Genomic DNA, 12,878 nt, shown 5'->3' with positions numbered 1-12,878 from the left:
AATGGGGTCTAATTAATTATTTTCGTAATAGTTTGGGTCAAATTCATGAGAAAAACCTGTATGTTAAAGCATGCACGTTTCTCTTTGAGATACTTTGGCAACTTGCAGGAAATTATTTAGTTCTATATATATATATAGAAGCTAAAATTTACATCACAAATTTGAACATTAATAAACACAGTCTATCATAGCAGATGCTAAGATATGCACAAACCTGTATTGCTTCAGGCGTTTGAAATACTAGCAGAATACACGTACAAGAACAATTTCACTGTATAATTCCTCACATGACTGTTCTACAGACAACAACAATCTTAAATACTTAAAATTGTGGTGTAAGAAACTGCACAACCAGCCATAGATTAAGACTCCACTTGCGGTACGATTATAATGTGAATGCAAATCTTCAAAGTAAACAGAAAGAGAAGTGTGACTGTGTGTGTGAATATGAATGCTGGAGTTGCATCTAGGCAATGTTGATATTGCATTGACACGGATACTAGCTTAGATTCTTTATTATTACCAAGATTCGAAAAAGATCAGCATCTTACAACTAAAAAGAGGAAGATCGATCGCTGTCTAGGGTTTAGGCTTCTCCAAACAAATTTTAGGAATGCCCACACATTGCAGATTATACATTGTGGTCCCTTTGTCTGCCTAACATTTATAAACACATATGCAGACTTTGTTCCTTTTGAGTTGGAAAGATGTTGAAGTTCAAACCCACAAGTTGTAAAAACATTAATCTTATCGGCTTCTTAGCTTATTTCAATATTAAAAATGGATTATGTTAAATCCATTTTTGCCACGTGATGCTTACATAAGGTATTAAATATAATCTTTTCTTTCAGAATCAAGCCCCTTTGGAGAATTGAATATTATAAGTATTTATAACAGTTAGATTTCTTTTATTAATAAATTTTTTTATAGTATTTATATCTCTATGTTAATAATCTTTTTAAAATATATTAGAGCGTGTCGGGTAGAATTCTTACGGATGGTAAGTTATTTTTTTAAAAAATTTAATTTTTTTAATGGGTATATATTCTACTTGTTCCTCTCACTTTTGATAATTGTATCTATAGTGTTATTATAGCGTATAGAGTAGGTCTAGTATGATCGATCCATTTTACAAATATCATTTCATTTCAGGGGAGTTGATTTGAAGGCACAGCAGGGAGCTAGGGTTTACTGTGAGTACCCATTGGGGAAAAAGAAAATCAATGAATTAATGATTCAATTTGCCAACCAAGAATTTATGACGACATGTTTCCAATTCGAATGGTTTATAGTTATAGAATTAAGTTGGATCACTGGTAGTTTTAGCAAGGAATAATATTGGTTACAAATAGGCATCAGAATACATTAAAGATTCCATTCTACATGGACAGCAGATTCACCACACCCTTTTGTTTGACTATATTCTTCTTTTCTTTTCTTTAATAAAATTGATTCTGAGTCTTTTGGAAGTGAACGGCAAATAGCTCTTGATATGAAATTGAAAAAACATGCATAGTTTCTTACAAGTATATGCATATTCACAGCCACAGACTCTTGTCAAATGAACATTAACTATTCAAATTCAGCAATTAAAAACTATCAGTATTCGTACAATCACTTATGATGATCCAGGCAAGTACTGTAAAATGAAAATAATAATAATAATAATAATTAATTGTATACTTTCAATGTTAATTGTATAATAATAACATTGGATCCGCACAATACGGCAAATCTAAACTCAACTACTAATATATATAATCTCGGATGAGGAAGAAATTGATAATATCTGACTGGTATTTTTATTTATAAAAATTATATAATTATATATATATATATATATAAAATAATAACTAATTTCTCAAAATGAAACAAATTAATAAATAAAATTAATATTGCAATTCTATGCTTTATTAATGGGCAAGATTCATATTAAATCCAAATCATTCAATCGAATATTTACTTAAGAATATTATAACATTGTGAATTATCTCCAAGCCATTCCATTACCATAGACATGTGACAAGGAGAAGCATGAATCAGATTTAATTCTACAACCCACACCTTTAAAGTAACAAATTGATAATATTATTTATAAGAAGAGGATAAAAAAATAATAAAAAAGATTCTAAAATTAATTATTGGTCGGTCAGGGATAAATATCATTGCTTGTCAAGATTTTATGACAAGACTCAAAGAGCATATATGGTCTGGCCATAGGTTTGCAAGATATTTTAGTGGTTGACCTTTAAGGTTCGCATGCTTACACAGATTAACCCAACTTCTTACTCCCTCCATTTTCCATTTCTTTTCTAATTAAATTCTTAATCTAGTCGGATTGGACCGAATTTAATAATTTAAATTTTAAAATTATAAGCTTAAATTAAATTGTCGAATGAGTGAAAATAAACTTTGAAGAGTTGCATGCAATATTCTTAGAATATTCATAAACTTCCTAAAAGTAATTATAGACCGGCTTGTCATTATTGTGATCCTCTTGGAGTACTCTATTTTTGAAATTTTATATTTTTAATTTTTAATTTATTATCTTTCTTTTAAGATTAACTTAAAAAAAAGGTAATTATTTTGTTCATTCTAGTATTTAAATTTAAAAAACCTACAAAATTATGGAGAAATAAGATATTATTAGAACTCTATACCTTTTTCTTTTTATTTTTATTAAGGACTCAATAGTACTTAATAGAAACTAAAATAAAAATATAGAAATGTAATAAAATAAATAAATTATCTGAATTATATATAATAAGCTTTTAATAAAATAAAAAGTAAACTATAGAAATTTAAATTAATAAAATAAAGACGAAGAAGAAGAAGAAGAAGAAGAAACTTAAGCTCTCTCGTTTACCCAAATTGCTATATATATGTATGTGGCCGAGTTGAAGGTGGCCGGTACTAATGGACCGACCCCCAACCACATTCAAAATTTTAGTCTTACCTCTATACTCCCTAGTAAATAAGTGCCCCAAAATAGCTCAAAGGGAAAAATTATTTAATTTAATATATTGTTTTATTTTATTAATAAAATTAATTACATATTATAGTACTGTTAATTAATATGTTTTTGTTGATAGCGGGCACATTTATTTATTTATTTATTGAATTAAAATGTTATTTTTAGTAATAATATGATGATAGCGGGTACACGTATTGTGTTTATATAGCACACACATTTCTCTTCTTATCATCCATGGTAAGTACTACATTTATTATCTGACATTGTCGTACCAATCTATTGCATTTTGCTAATAAAGTAAATTGCTTATAAATTAAAAGGATGTTAAGTTCGAATCTATTTATTCACCATTCATCGATATTATTATTATATAAAAAAAGCGGATAATTATTCGTATTTGGAGCAGGTTAATTATCTCATAATTTTAAGAATATAGTGTAATGTGGATTGTCCATCTTTATACTATAAATAATTGATTTGTAATCCCTTATGTGCAAGATGGTAATGAGACACAGGTTGCCAACAGATTGATCAATTGTTTCATGGTCATGATTTGTCTGTTTCATTACAGAATCTAATTAATAATTAATGTGTCTATGCACCCACCATCAATTATTTAGTGCTAAGCGTGTGCACATTCTCCTTAGACCATTTCTAATAATGCTTTAATAATTTTTATAATAAATAGTATTTCAAAAAATGAATTGCCATAAGGTGAGCAATAAAAATAGAAAAAACAAATCTATTTACCACCAGTTTTCAATCAAATTCTTTACTTTAAATTCAAATAAGAAGATGGAGAACGATCTATTTATCAATGGATTATATGGACTATAATAACAAAGAAAGCTACGTAGTGGCCAGTGCGGTCCAAATAATTATTAACAAGAAAATGTAATTAACTTTGGAAGATAATATCTTTTATTCTTTCCTTCACTACTATTAAAAGAAGATTTACAAAAGGAAAAACTTTCAATAACATGATTCATTCCAATTCTATTCCTTTGTCCTATTGATATTAATTTTTCCTTTCTGTGCAATTGGTCCCCATGTATATATATATATATATACATGGGCACAACCCTGCAACATTTCCCTTTTCCAAAGGTTTTGGCTTTTTAGACAATGATTGATGGTTTAATTAGTAAAATGTAACAATGTCAAGAAATTTTTGATCCGATTAGACTCACTTTGAAAACTCAAGTGTATATTCACTCCCATATTATAATTTTGTCTAACAAGAAAAAATGAAAAATATTCAGCCTGCGAAGATTCACTTTCGTATATAATTTTAAATTAATTTATTACATATGTATAGCGAAAAATATATAAATTAATATGAATCTATCATTCAATATTAGTCATAAATTTTTAAATTTAAAAATAAAAGAGAAACAAATTGATTATGAAAGAAAATGTATAGTCTAAACATTATCTCACCACTTAATTACATTTTAAAATAAATTTGTGGTCACTACTACAGAAAGCAAACCGAGCAGGCACCAACCCAATAAATTAAAGTTTCTTCCACATCTGGAAAATAATTATTTAACCTTTATTTCAGCCTATCTCTCTCTCTCTCTCTCTCTCTTGCTATTTTCCCCTTAAAATTGTGCCCAAATAACTTATATATATATATATTATACTTTTAATCAAAATGAAAGGAGGGAGAAGGTTGTCTTCTATTTATGTTGTGGAAGACCTAATAATACACCTTTTAACAAAATAAATAAAAATGATGTAATGATTAGTACAGAGAAATCTAATTATATAATTGATGTGATTGGATAGTTATACCACCCACAAAAAGAAAATGATATGAATGGTCTCACTAAAAACAAGAAAAAAAATACTAAGAGAATAATAAATAGGCATTACAAAAGGCAGCAGCAACAACAACAACTTGGTGCAAAGAACTTTTAAATTAAATGTATAATGGTGGGTTGTGTTGGACCCATCAAAAGAAAAATGCAACACTGTTACAAATTATATTTTTACATCTTTATTTCCTAAGATTTATTGACAACTCATTTTATATTTTGTACTGAGATTTTTAATTTATATTATAAGAATTGTTAAGGGTAAAATTTTTTAAATGTTTTAATCATAAAAAGAAACACTCAGATACTATATTAAAAAAAATATTTGATCTAAATGAAATAAGATTTCAATGGCAGGGTTTGCATTAATTTGTGACATACTTTGTTAGTAAGGGTGGCCCTCGATCTCCCAACATCTCATCTTGAGGCACTTCCATGTGATGTGGCGACAAGTGAATCAAATCTAACGTACAAACACAATTGCACATCTCATACACTTTCTGTTTATAAAGCTTTTCTAATGTTATTTTGCCAAAAAAATAAAATGCTGATACAATATTGAGAGAGTGATATCTAATTATAATTTCTTTTGAAAACTTTCATTTCTCTAAGTTAATTCTGAATATAAAAATCCTTTTAAAAGATAGTTTCGACTATTATAATATTGTATTCTCGAATTTTGAAATTTTTCGATCACCGTCCATCAATATCGGTGAAAGATTATCGTTCTTATGAAATATAAAATTTAAAAATTAAACAACACTTATTTAAAAATATAAAATAATAGAGTAAATATTAATTATTTAATACGCGTCTGAAATAGTAATTTATCATATTCATATCCACTAATTTTTATATAAGAAAATTGTAAACAAAACAAATTATGACAACTGGATTTTAAAATTTAATTTGTTAGTTATTCAGTTGAAGAGTGGAGGAGAAATGGAGGGATACTTTAATATCTTATGTCTGTTTCTTGAAGAACACTGTTCATCTCAAATTCACTTAAAATAGTATTCTAAGGATCAGACAGTTTTTTAATGATTTTGATTGCCTCCTACGAAATGGGCACCAGAAATTAAGATTTCTGAAAAAAAAAAAAAAAAAGATAAAAGTATTTTAATTTTCATTCCTTCATTACACGACAATTACTAAGCCTAAGGTTGTTTTTAAAAAACATTTTTGAGGAAAATGTTTTCATTTTTTCTGGTGCTTGACATACATTTAAAAAAAAAAAGATTTAATTCCATTTTATTGTACACAGAAAAAAAAAAAAATTGTCTCTTAATATATTAATAACGGTTACCTCAAAATATATATATAAAACCGACAATCATGTTTGTCGACCTCTGGCTGCCAGTGGCCGGTGCTATTAACTGCTCAGTTGCCAAAAATGTTTTTGAATTGTTTGTTTTATAGATTTTTATTTAGTTATTAACTAAAAATATAAAATTTAAATGTATTTCAAATAGTCTATAATTACTGTTTTTCTAAGTACTCCAAAATTAAAATATAATTTTTAAATGAGTATAGCCAAATAGGAAAAAATCAATATAGGACAATATAATAAACTAATTATATTTGGTGCATAGGTGGAAACATACGCTTAAACTAGATAAAAGAAATTTTATTAACTAATTGCTGCTATGTATTTTGTGCCATATATATTATTATTTTTATATTAAACATCTAGATTTTAATTATTTAGTTATTTTAATATTTAATTTAATTTAATACATATCAGTTTTTGTAATTTTTAAATATTTTTAATTTTTAATTTAATTTAATATATACATGTATTTTATTTTTTTATAATATTTAGATGTTTATAAACAATACATGCAGATACATCGAATGAAAGTGTTTAAGTGTAAAAAGTTAAAATATGTATTAAATTATATTAAAAATTAAAATATTAAAATAACCAAATGAATAAATTTAGACATTTAAATATGTGTAAATTTTTAGCCTTTTTCTTTGGTCTGTGAGACTTTTGTTCTGTTCAAATTGCAATTGAATTGAGTAGTTAGCAATTCAATAATATATTTTTCTCCATTAAATCTAATAAAATAACTTATTACAGAGAAAGAAGAAGAATTTTATAGTGGCCCCTTTTTGTCTTTTTTGCTTTTTTAATGAATGAAGAGAAGGGTTTAAAACTTGAAGCATTATTAGCCATGTGATCGCAAATACAGCCCTCTATAAGTATAAGCAAAGTGAGAACTTGGCCTATTTATAGCATTGAAGTTTACCATCTTCACTACCCTGAGTGGTCTCCTTCTTCCATTTCAACTTGCTCTCTCTTTCTCTCTCCCTCGCTCTCTCTCTCTCTCTTAAGAGATTTAGAAAACTCTCTAGGGTAAGTATATATCTTTCATGGAATCCAAAGGTTATACCCAAGATGGCACTGTTGATCTTCATGGCCGTCCTGTCCTCGCCTCCAAAACTGGCAAATGGAAAGCCTGTGCCTTTCTTGTTGGTAGCTTACTCACACACTTCTCCTTACTTTCATTCTTGTCAAACTTTCATTCTGCAACTCATTTCCAACACCATCCGAATTCCTTTACGAACCTTCCTTTTCTTTTTTCATTTTTCTTTTCTTATACACTTCAAAAGTTCTAAAGAGAAAATGGGACTCCAGGTGTAGATTTCTTGATGCTCTGCACAACACGACAAGCACTCCACCACTAGACTATATTGTTTGTGTGGTCCTCTTTTCTTGGACTAAGTGCTTAGACCTAAGCTTCCATTTAAGCTAGCTCATTGGTTTAGCAAGATCCCTGCCATGTTCTTTAGAGAATCTTCATTTTTATCACAATCTATTATACAAAATAGCATCCAACTCTAGAACAACTTATTATGTTATAGAATATATACTTAAATCTTTCGTAGAGTGAATCCAATCTTTATTAGCATCTTTTCTTATTTTCAGCTTCTCCTCATCTTTTGCATTTACTGCTATTAAAAACTCCAAGTGCGACTTTAAGAAACTTCTTCTATATGTATATATATTCCTTCACTTGATCCATACAAAATATAATGATATTTAATGTAAGCATTAACTTTATTGGGTGCTCATAATTATATTTTATTTATTGAACAGGGTATGAAGCATTTGAGAGGATGGCTTTCTATGGAATAGCTTCAAATTTAGTGAATTACTTAACAACCCAACTTCATGAAGATACGGTTGCATCAGTGAGGAATGTAAACAACTGGTCAGGATCAGTATGGATTACACCAATTCTTGGTGCCTACATAGCAGATACTTACTTGGGTCGATATTGGACATTCACTGTTTCATCACTTTTTTATGTCATGGTAAATCATAATAACCTTCTCCACTAAGTGTTGGCTTGTGTTTTATTGTTTTAAGTAATCTTTTGTCTTATATATAATGTCTAATCTACAACCCCATTTGTTGATTTAAAATACAAAGATTAGCTGAACTTTATGGGATGGGTGTTTCTTTACTATTATGAGAGGTTCATATTCACAAATCTCTATCTCCCTTGAACAGAATGGCACCACTTGGTTGGACGATTTATATATAAATTGGTAATTGGGTTCATTTTTTTTTTTTTTTTGGCTTGTGGGGCCTAAGAAATGCTAGTCAGGTTTTATTAGCCATCAGTAATTTGAAATGAATATTTCCTTATGAGCTGCAAAAATTTGTTCTCCACAAGAATAAGATTCATATTAGTCCCACAGAGAGCAGTAACTTTCTTTGTCTCATTTTCCACTAATAATAGGGAACTTATGCCATAGGTTGCTGTTCAATTAGTGGGAAAATGAATTGCAACCGTTTGAAAAGACTCACATTTTGTATTTATCAAAACAACAACCAATGCTTGATGGTATATATATATATATATATATATATATATATATATATATATATATATATATATATATGTGTGTGTGTGTTTACAATTAATTAGTATTCTTCTCTTTTTCTTCAATTCTTCCTTTAATTTATTTCTTATGAATCGTAATTATCAATAAAAAGGCTAACATATGTCTTTCTAAAAATTACAGGGAATGATATTACTGACAATGGCAGTTTCACTCAAGTTCATGAAACCGACATGCATAAATGGAGTATGCAACAAGGCAACTCCTTCCCAAATTGCATTTTTCTACACTTCTCTATACATTATAGCAATAGGGGCAGGGGGTACAAAGCCTAACATATCAACTTTTGGTGCTGATCAGTTTGATGATTTTGACCCTAAGGAGAAAAAGCTCAAGGTCTCTTTCTTTAACTGGTGGATGTTTAGCTCGTTTTTGGGAGCTCTAGTTGCCACTCTTTGCCTTGTTTACATTCAAGAAAACATGGGATGGGGTTTAGGATATGGTATTCCTACAGTCGGTCTTATATTATCCCTATTTATATTTTATTTAGGGACTCCATTATACAGACACAAAGTTAGTAAGACTAAGAGCCCCGCAAGGGATCTAATTCAAGTCCCCATTGTAGCCTTTAGAAACAGGAAGCTTCAGCTCCCTACTGATCCCTCACGGCTTCATGAGTTTGAGCTCCAATATTACATTGATACAGGAAAACGCCAAGTCCATCACACACCAGTGTTCAGGTGACTTCTCTCACCATTACCAACATTGTTATAACTATTAGTATTATCATTATCATATGATAAATTTATGTATGTTTGATACTTCAGAAATTTTTAAAATAAATAATTAACATTCAGTATGCACTTAAATATCATTAAAAGGAGGAAGATGTGCGGCTGGGTTTTAATATGTAACTTTTTTTATATCAAAACCAATTATTTTTTAGCACATACTAAATCATATAGTATATTAGAAGGTTAAAGTTCACCATTTCATTATGTATCAAATATTAATGGATTTTATATAAAGAGAACATACACTAAAATTAGACAAGCATTTTCCTAGAAAGGCACGCATGGGGTAGGTCATTTACCCTTTTCAATTCTACAAATAATTGTGCTATGGAATCTGAAAATCTGGTCAATTATAGGTCTCAAAAGGATTCTGGAATCCTTAAAAGCCATTGTACAAGAGCAGGTGGAGAGGGGGCCTCCAGAATTCATGTGCATAACTAGGAATCTACTATACAAGAGGCAAAAGTGCGGGGCTTCTTTGAGATTTGATAGCCATTTGTTTTAATTGCCCTTTACCATGTGCATGGTTCACTACATTACAGCTTTTGGTCATCTTTAATAAATTCTCACCCATCTTAGTCAAGTTGTTACTGGGTACAGGAAAATGCATGTTACAGTGAAATGGTGCGCCTTCTAGCCCCACCACTGCTTCATATGCAAACAACTTGTAGTTGAAATTAATGGTGGAATTCCTCCACTACATACCATTAATTAGTTAAAGCTTACAAAGTCCTTTAAAATCCATTAGACTGGTATAGTTGAATATAGGGTCGAGCGTCAGCCTTGTAGTGCAGGAGATTAAGAGCTCAAACCTTTTCAGCCCCATTCCCCTTTAATAATTTAATGCACCAAAAGAAAGTCCATTAAAACAATTCTTTATTTTCTTAATAACAAGACATATATGTTATGTTCTCAGGTGCTTGGATAAAGCTGCACTAAAAGATGGCAACACATACGATTCAAGCCCACCATGTACAGTCACTCAAGTGGAAGGGACAAAGCTTGTTCTTGGTATGATACTGATATGGGTAGTGACATTAATTCCAAGCACAATATGGGCGCAAATCAACACTCTTTTTGTCAAACAAGGCACAACTTTAGACCGCGGTCTTGGCTCTAACTTCCAAATTCCAGCTGCTTCATTAGGTAGCTTTGTCACACTCTCCATGCTTCTCTCTGTGCCAATGTATGATCGTTTCTTTGTTCCATTTATGCGTAAGAAAACGGGAAACCCAAGAGGAATTACATTGCTGCAAAGGCTTGGAATTGGATTTGTTATCCAAGTCACAGCCATTGCAATTGCTTATGCAGTTGAAGTTAGAAGAATGCATGTTATAAGGGTACAACACACTAGAAGTCCTACAGAAGTTGTTCCAATGAGCATATTTTGGCTATTGCCTCAATATGTTTTGTTAGGAATTGCAGATGTTTTTAATGCAATTGGGCTGCTAGAATTCTTCTATGACCAATCTCCTGAAGACATGCAAAGCCTTGGAACAACTTTCTTCACTAGTGGAATTGGAGCTGGGAATTTCTTGAACAGCTTTTTAGTGACAATGGTTGATAAGATTACAGGAAGAGGAGGAGGAAAGAGTTGGATTGGTAACAATTTGAATGATTGCCACTTGGATTATTACTATGGTTTCCTTTTAGTTATATCCACTCTTAATTTAGGAGCATTTTTATGGGCATCAAGTAGGTTTATATACAAGAAGGAAACTATTAAAGTTAATGAGGGTTGTGTCCAAATGGAAGGCAAAACCTTGGACACTTCTCCTCTAGGATTGCAAGTATAGGAGCTAAGAATGATATAGTCCTTGTCACATATGAGTAATGATATAATTTTAGGGTTTCTTTTTCTTTTTTTCCCCCCTCTAATGGTGATGTTTTAGTTAGGCAGTCAAGGCCCACTACTCACTAGGCTCCTCTATAAATAAAATTGTTTGTTTCTAATTGCATCTTCTCTAATATGTAATTTCTATGATGCATCAAGAAGAGACACCAAACTTTTCTTGAACCTGTATAAATATACACAACTGTAACCTGTGTAATGTTGGTGGTCGTTTTCGCTTGTATATGGACCATGGTTAATGTGGTCCTTGACAACTGCATTCAGCTACACTGAACCACTCCTCACTTATGTGACAATCACACAGACCATACAATATGGAGTATAACCATTTTTTTTTTCTAGAGCGTGTCAGATAGAACCTTTATGGGTGACAAAATATTTTTTTAAGAATTTTAACACAATTATATATTCAAAGTTCGAATTCGAAACCTTAATTAAATTAGAAGATACTATTAACATCTCGTCTATGCGCTATGTATCTGGATCTTTATTCCACCGTATATTGTTATATACATCCCTTGCCAAATTCTATTACAGTTTGTTTTATTATGCATTTCAAAATTTTCTTTTTCAGAAAAATAAATACTTTTCGTTTCTCACATTTATAAATGAATTAGTAAAAAAGCTAAAGTATTTTACAATATAAATACTATAAGTTGATTTGTTATTATAAAATAAAAAGTTAGAGATCAAAATGTAAAATAATGTGTGCATCTCTTTACTATAAAAGAAATAAATTATGAAATTAAAATAAATAATGCAAATTATACATGTTTGAAACTTTATACCACCAGCAAAAAACAAAAATATAGAAGGCTATAGTTCTTGACACCTTGTAAAAGCCCATTTGTCACATGCGTATACTGAGCTTGGCCCGTGACACAGTATATAAGACAATGGGCTTGGGCTTAATTTGTTATATTTTATAGTTTAATCTCAAGATTTGAGTTTCCAACATTTTAATAAATTATTTAAAATGATTCGATCAATTTATTTATCAGGACAGATAGTCAAAAGTTTTTAATAAATCTACCCTTTATTTCTTAATAATTTCAATTATAAATCCAATCTAAGCTAATAACATTATAAATATACTTAGTTTCTACTCAAATTTGACTCTCCTAAAAGACAAAGCAAACATGTAATTTATTTAATTTCACATTAGACACAGTCATAATTCATATAATTCCCAAATTTCCCCATCCAAATTGACTTATTGGTAGCCACTAATATTAATTAATTAAGTTGTTGAAAGAATGGCAAAGGCCTGGATTAGTCCTGGCACCCAAAGTCAATTTTTGCATGCAGTCTCTTAAAACTAATATTGCATTAATATAATTGTGATGTAGCAAAGTAAGTTACTCTTTTAACAAAGAGGTATAAATTGACAAAAGTCAAAAAGATCTGCAGTAGGTTACCAACCAAATTAAATGTGTTTAAGACCAGGTTAATCATTTTAGAGACTTGAGAGATTTTCTTTAGATATAAAATGAACCCATTAAACAATAATCCAGTTATACATAATATAAATCGTCTTTGTTTTTAAATTATGAAGTTCGAACTCTGCTTCCACTCCTAAAGAA

General features: G+C 29.9%; 1 protein-coding gene across 1 annotated transcript; it reads left to right on the top strand.

Annotated features, from left to right (window-relative positions):
• The first annotated feature begins 7,037 nt into the window (after positions 1–7,037).
• LOC8259518 (protein NRT1/ PTR FAMILY 5.1) lies at positions 7,038–11,396 on the top strand. Its single transcript, XM_002520788.4, has 4 exons — positions 7,038–7,273; positions 7,898–8,115; positions 8,833–9,389; positions 10,360–11,396. Exons 1-4 carry the CDS (start codon positions 7,171–7,173, stop codon positions 11,237–11,239), a joined length of 1,758 nt encoding a protein of 585 aa, XP_002520834.2. The 5' UTR covers positions 7,038–7,170; the 3' UTR covers positions 11,240–11,396.
• Positions 11,397–12,878: the final 1,482 nt, after the last annotated feature.

Source organism: Ricinus communis, chromosome 6, assembly GCF_019578655.1.
Source record: "Ricinus communis isolate WT05 ecotype wild-type chromosome 6, ASM1957865v1, whole genome shotgun sequence".
Lineage (NCBI taxonomy): Eukaryota > Viridiplantae > Streptophyta > Magnoliopsida > Malpighiales > Euphorbiaceae > Ricinus > Ricinus communis.
Note: the sequence above shows the minus strand (reverse complement) of the source record. Positions and strands in the feature narration are given on the sequence as shown.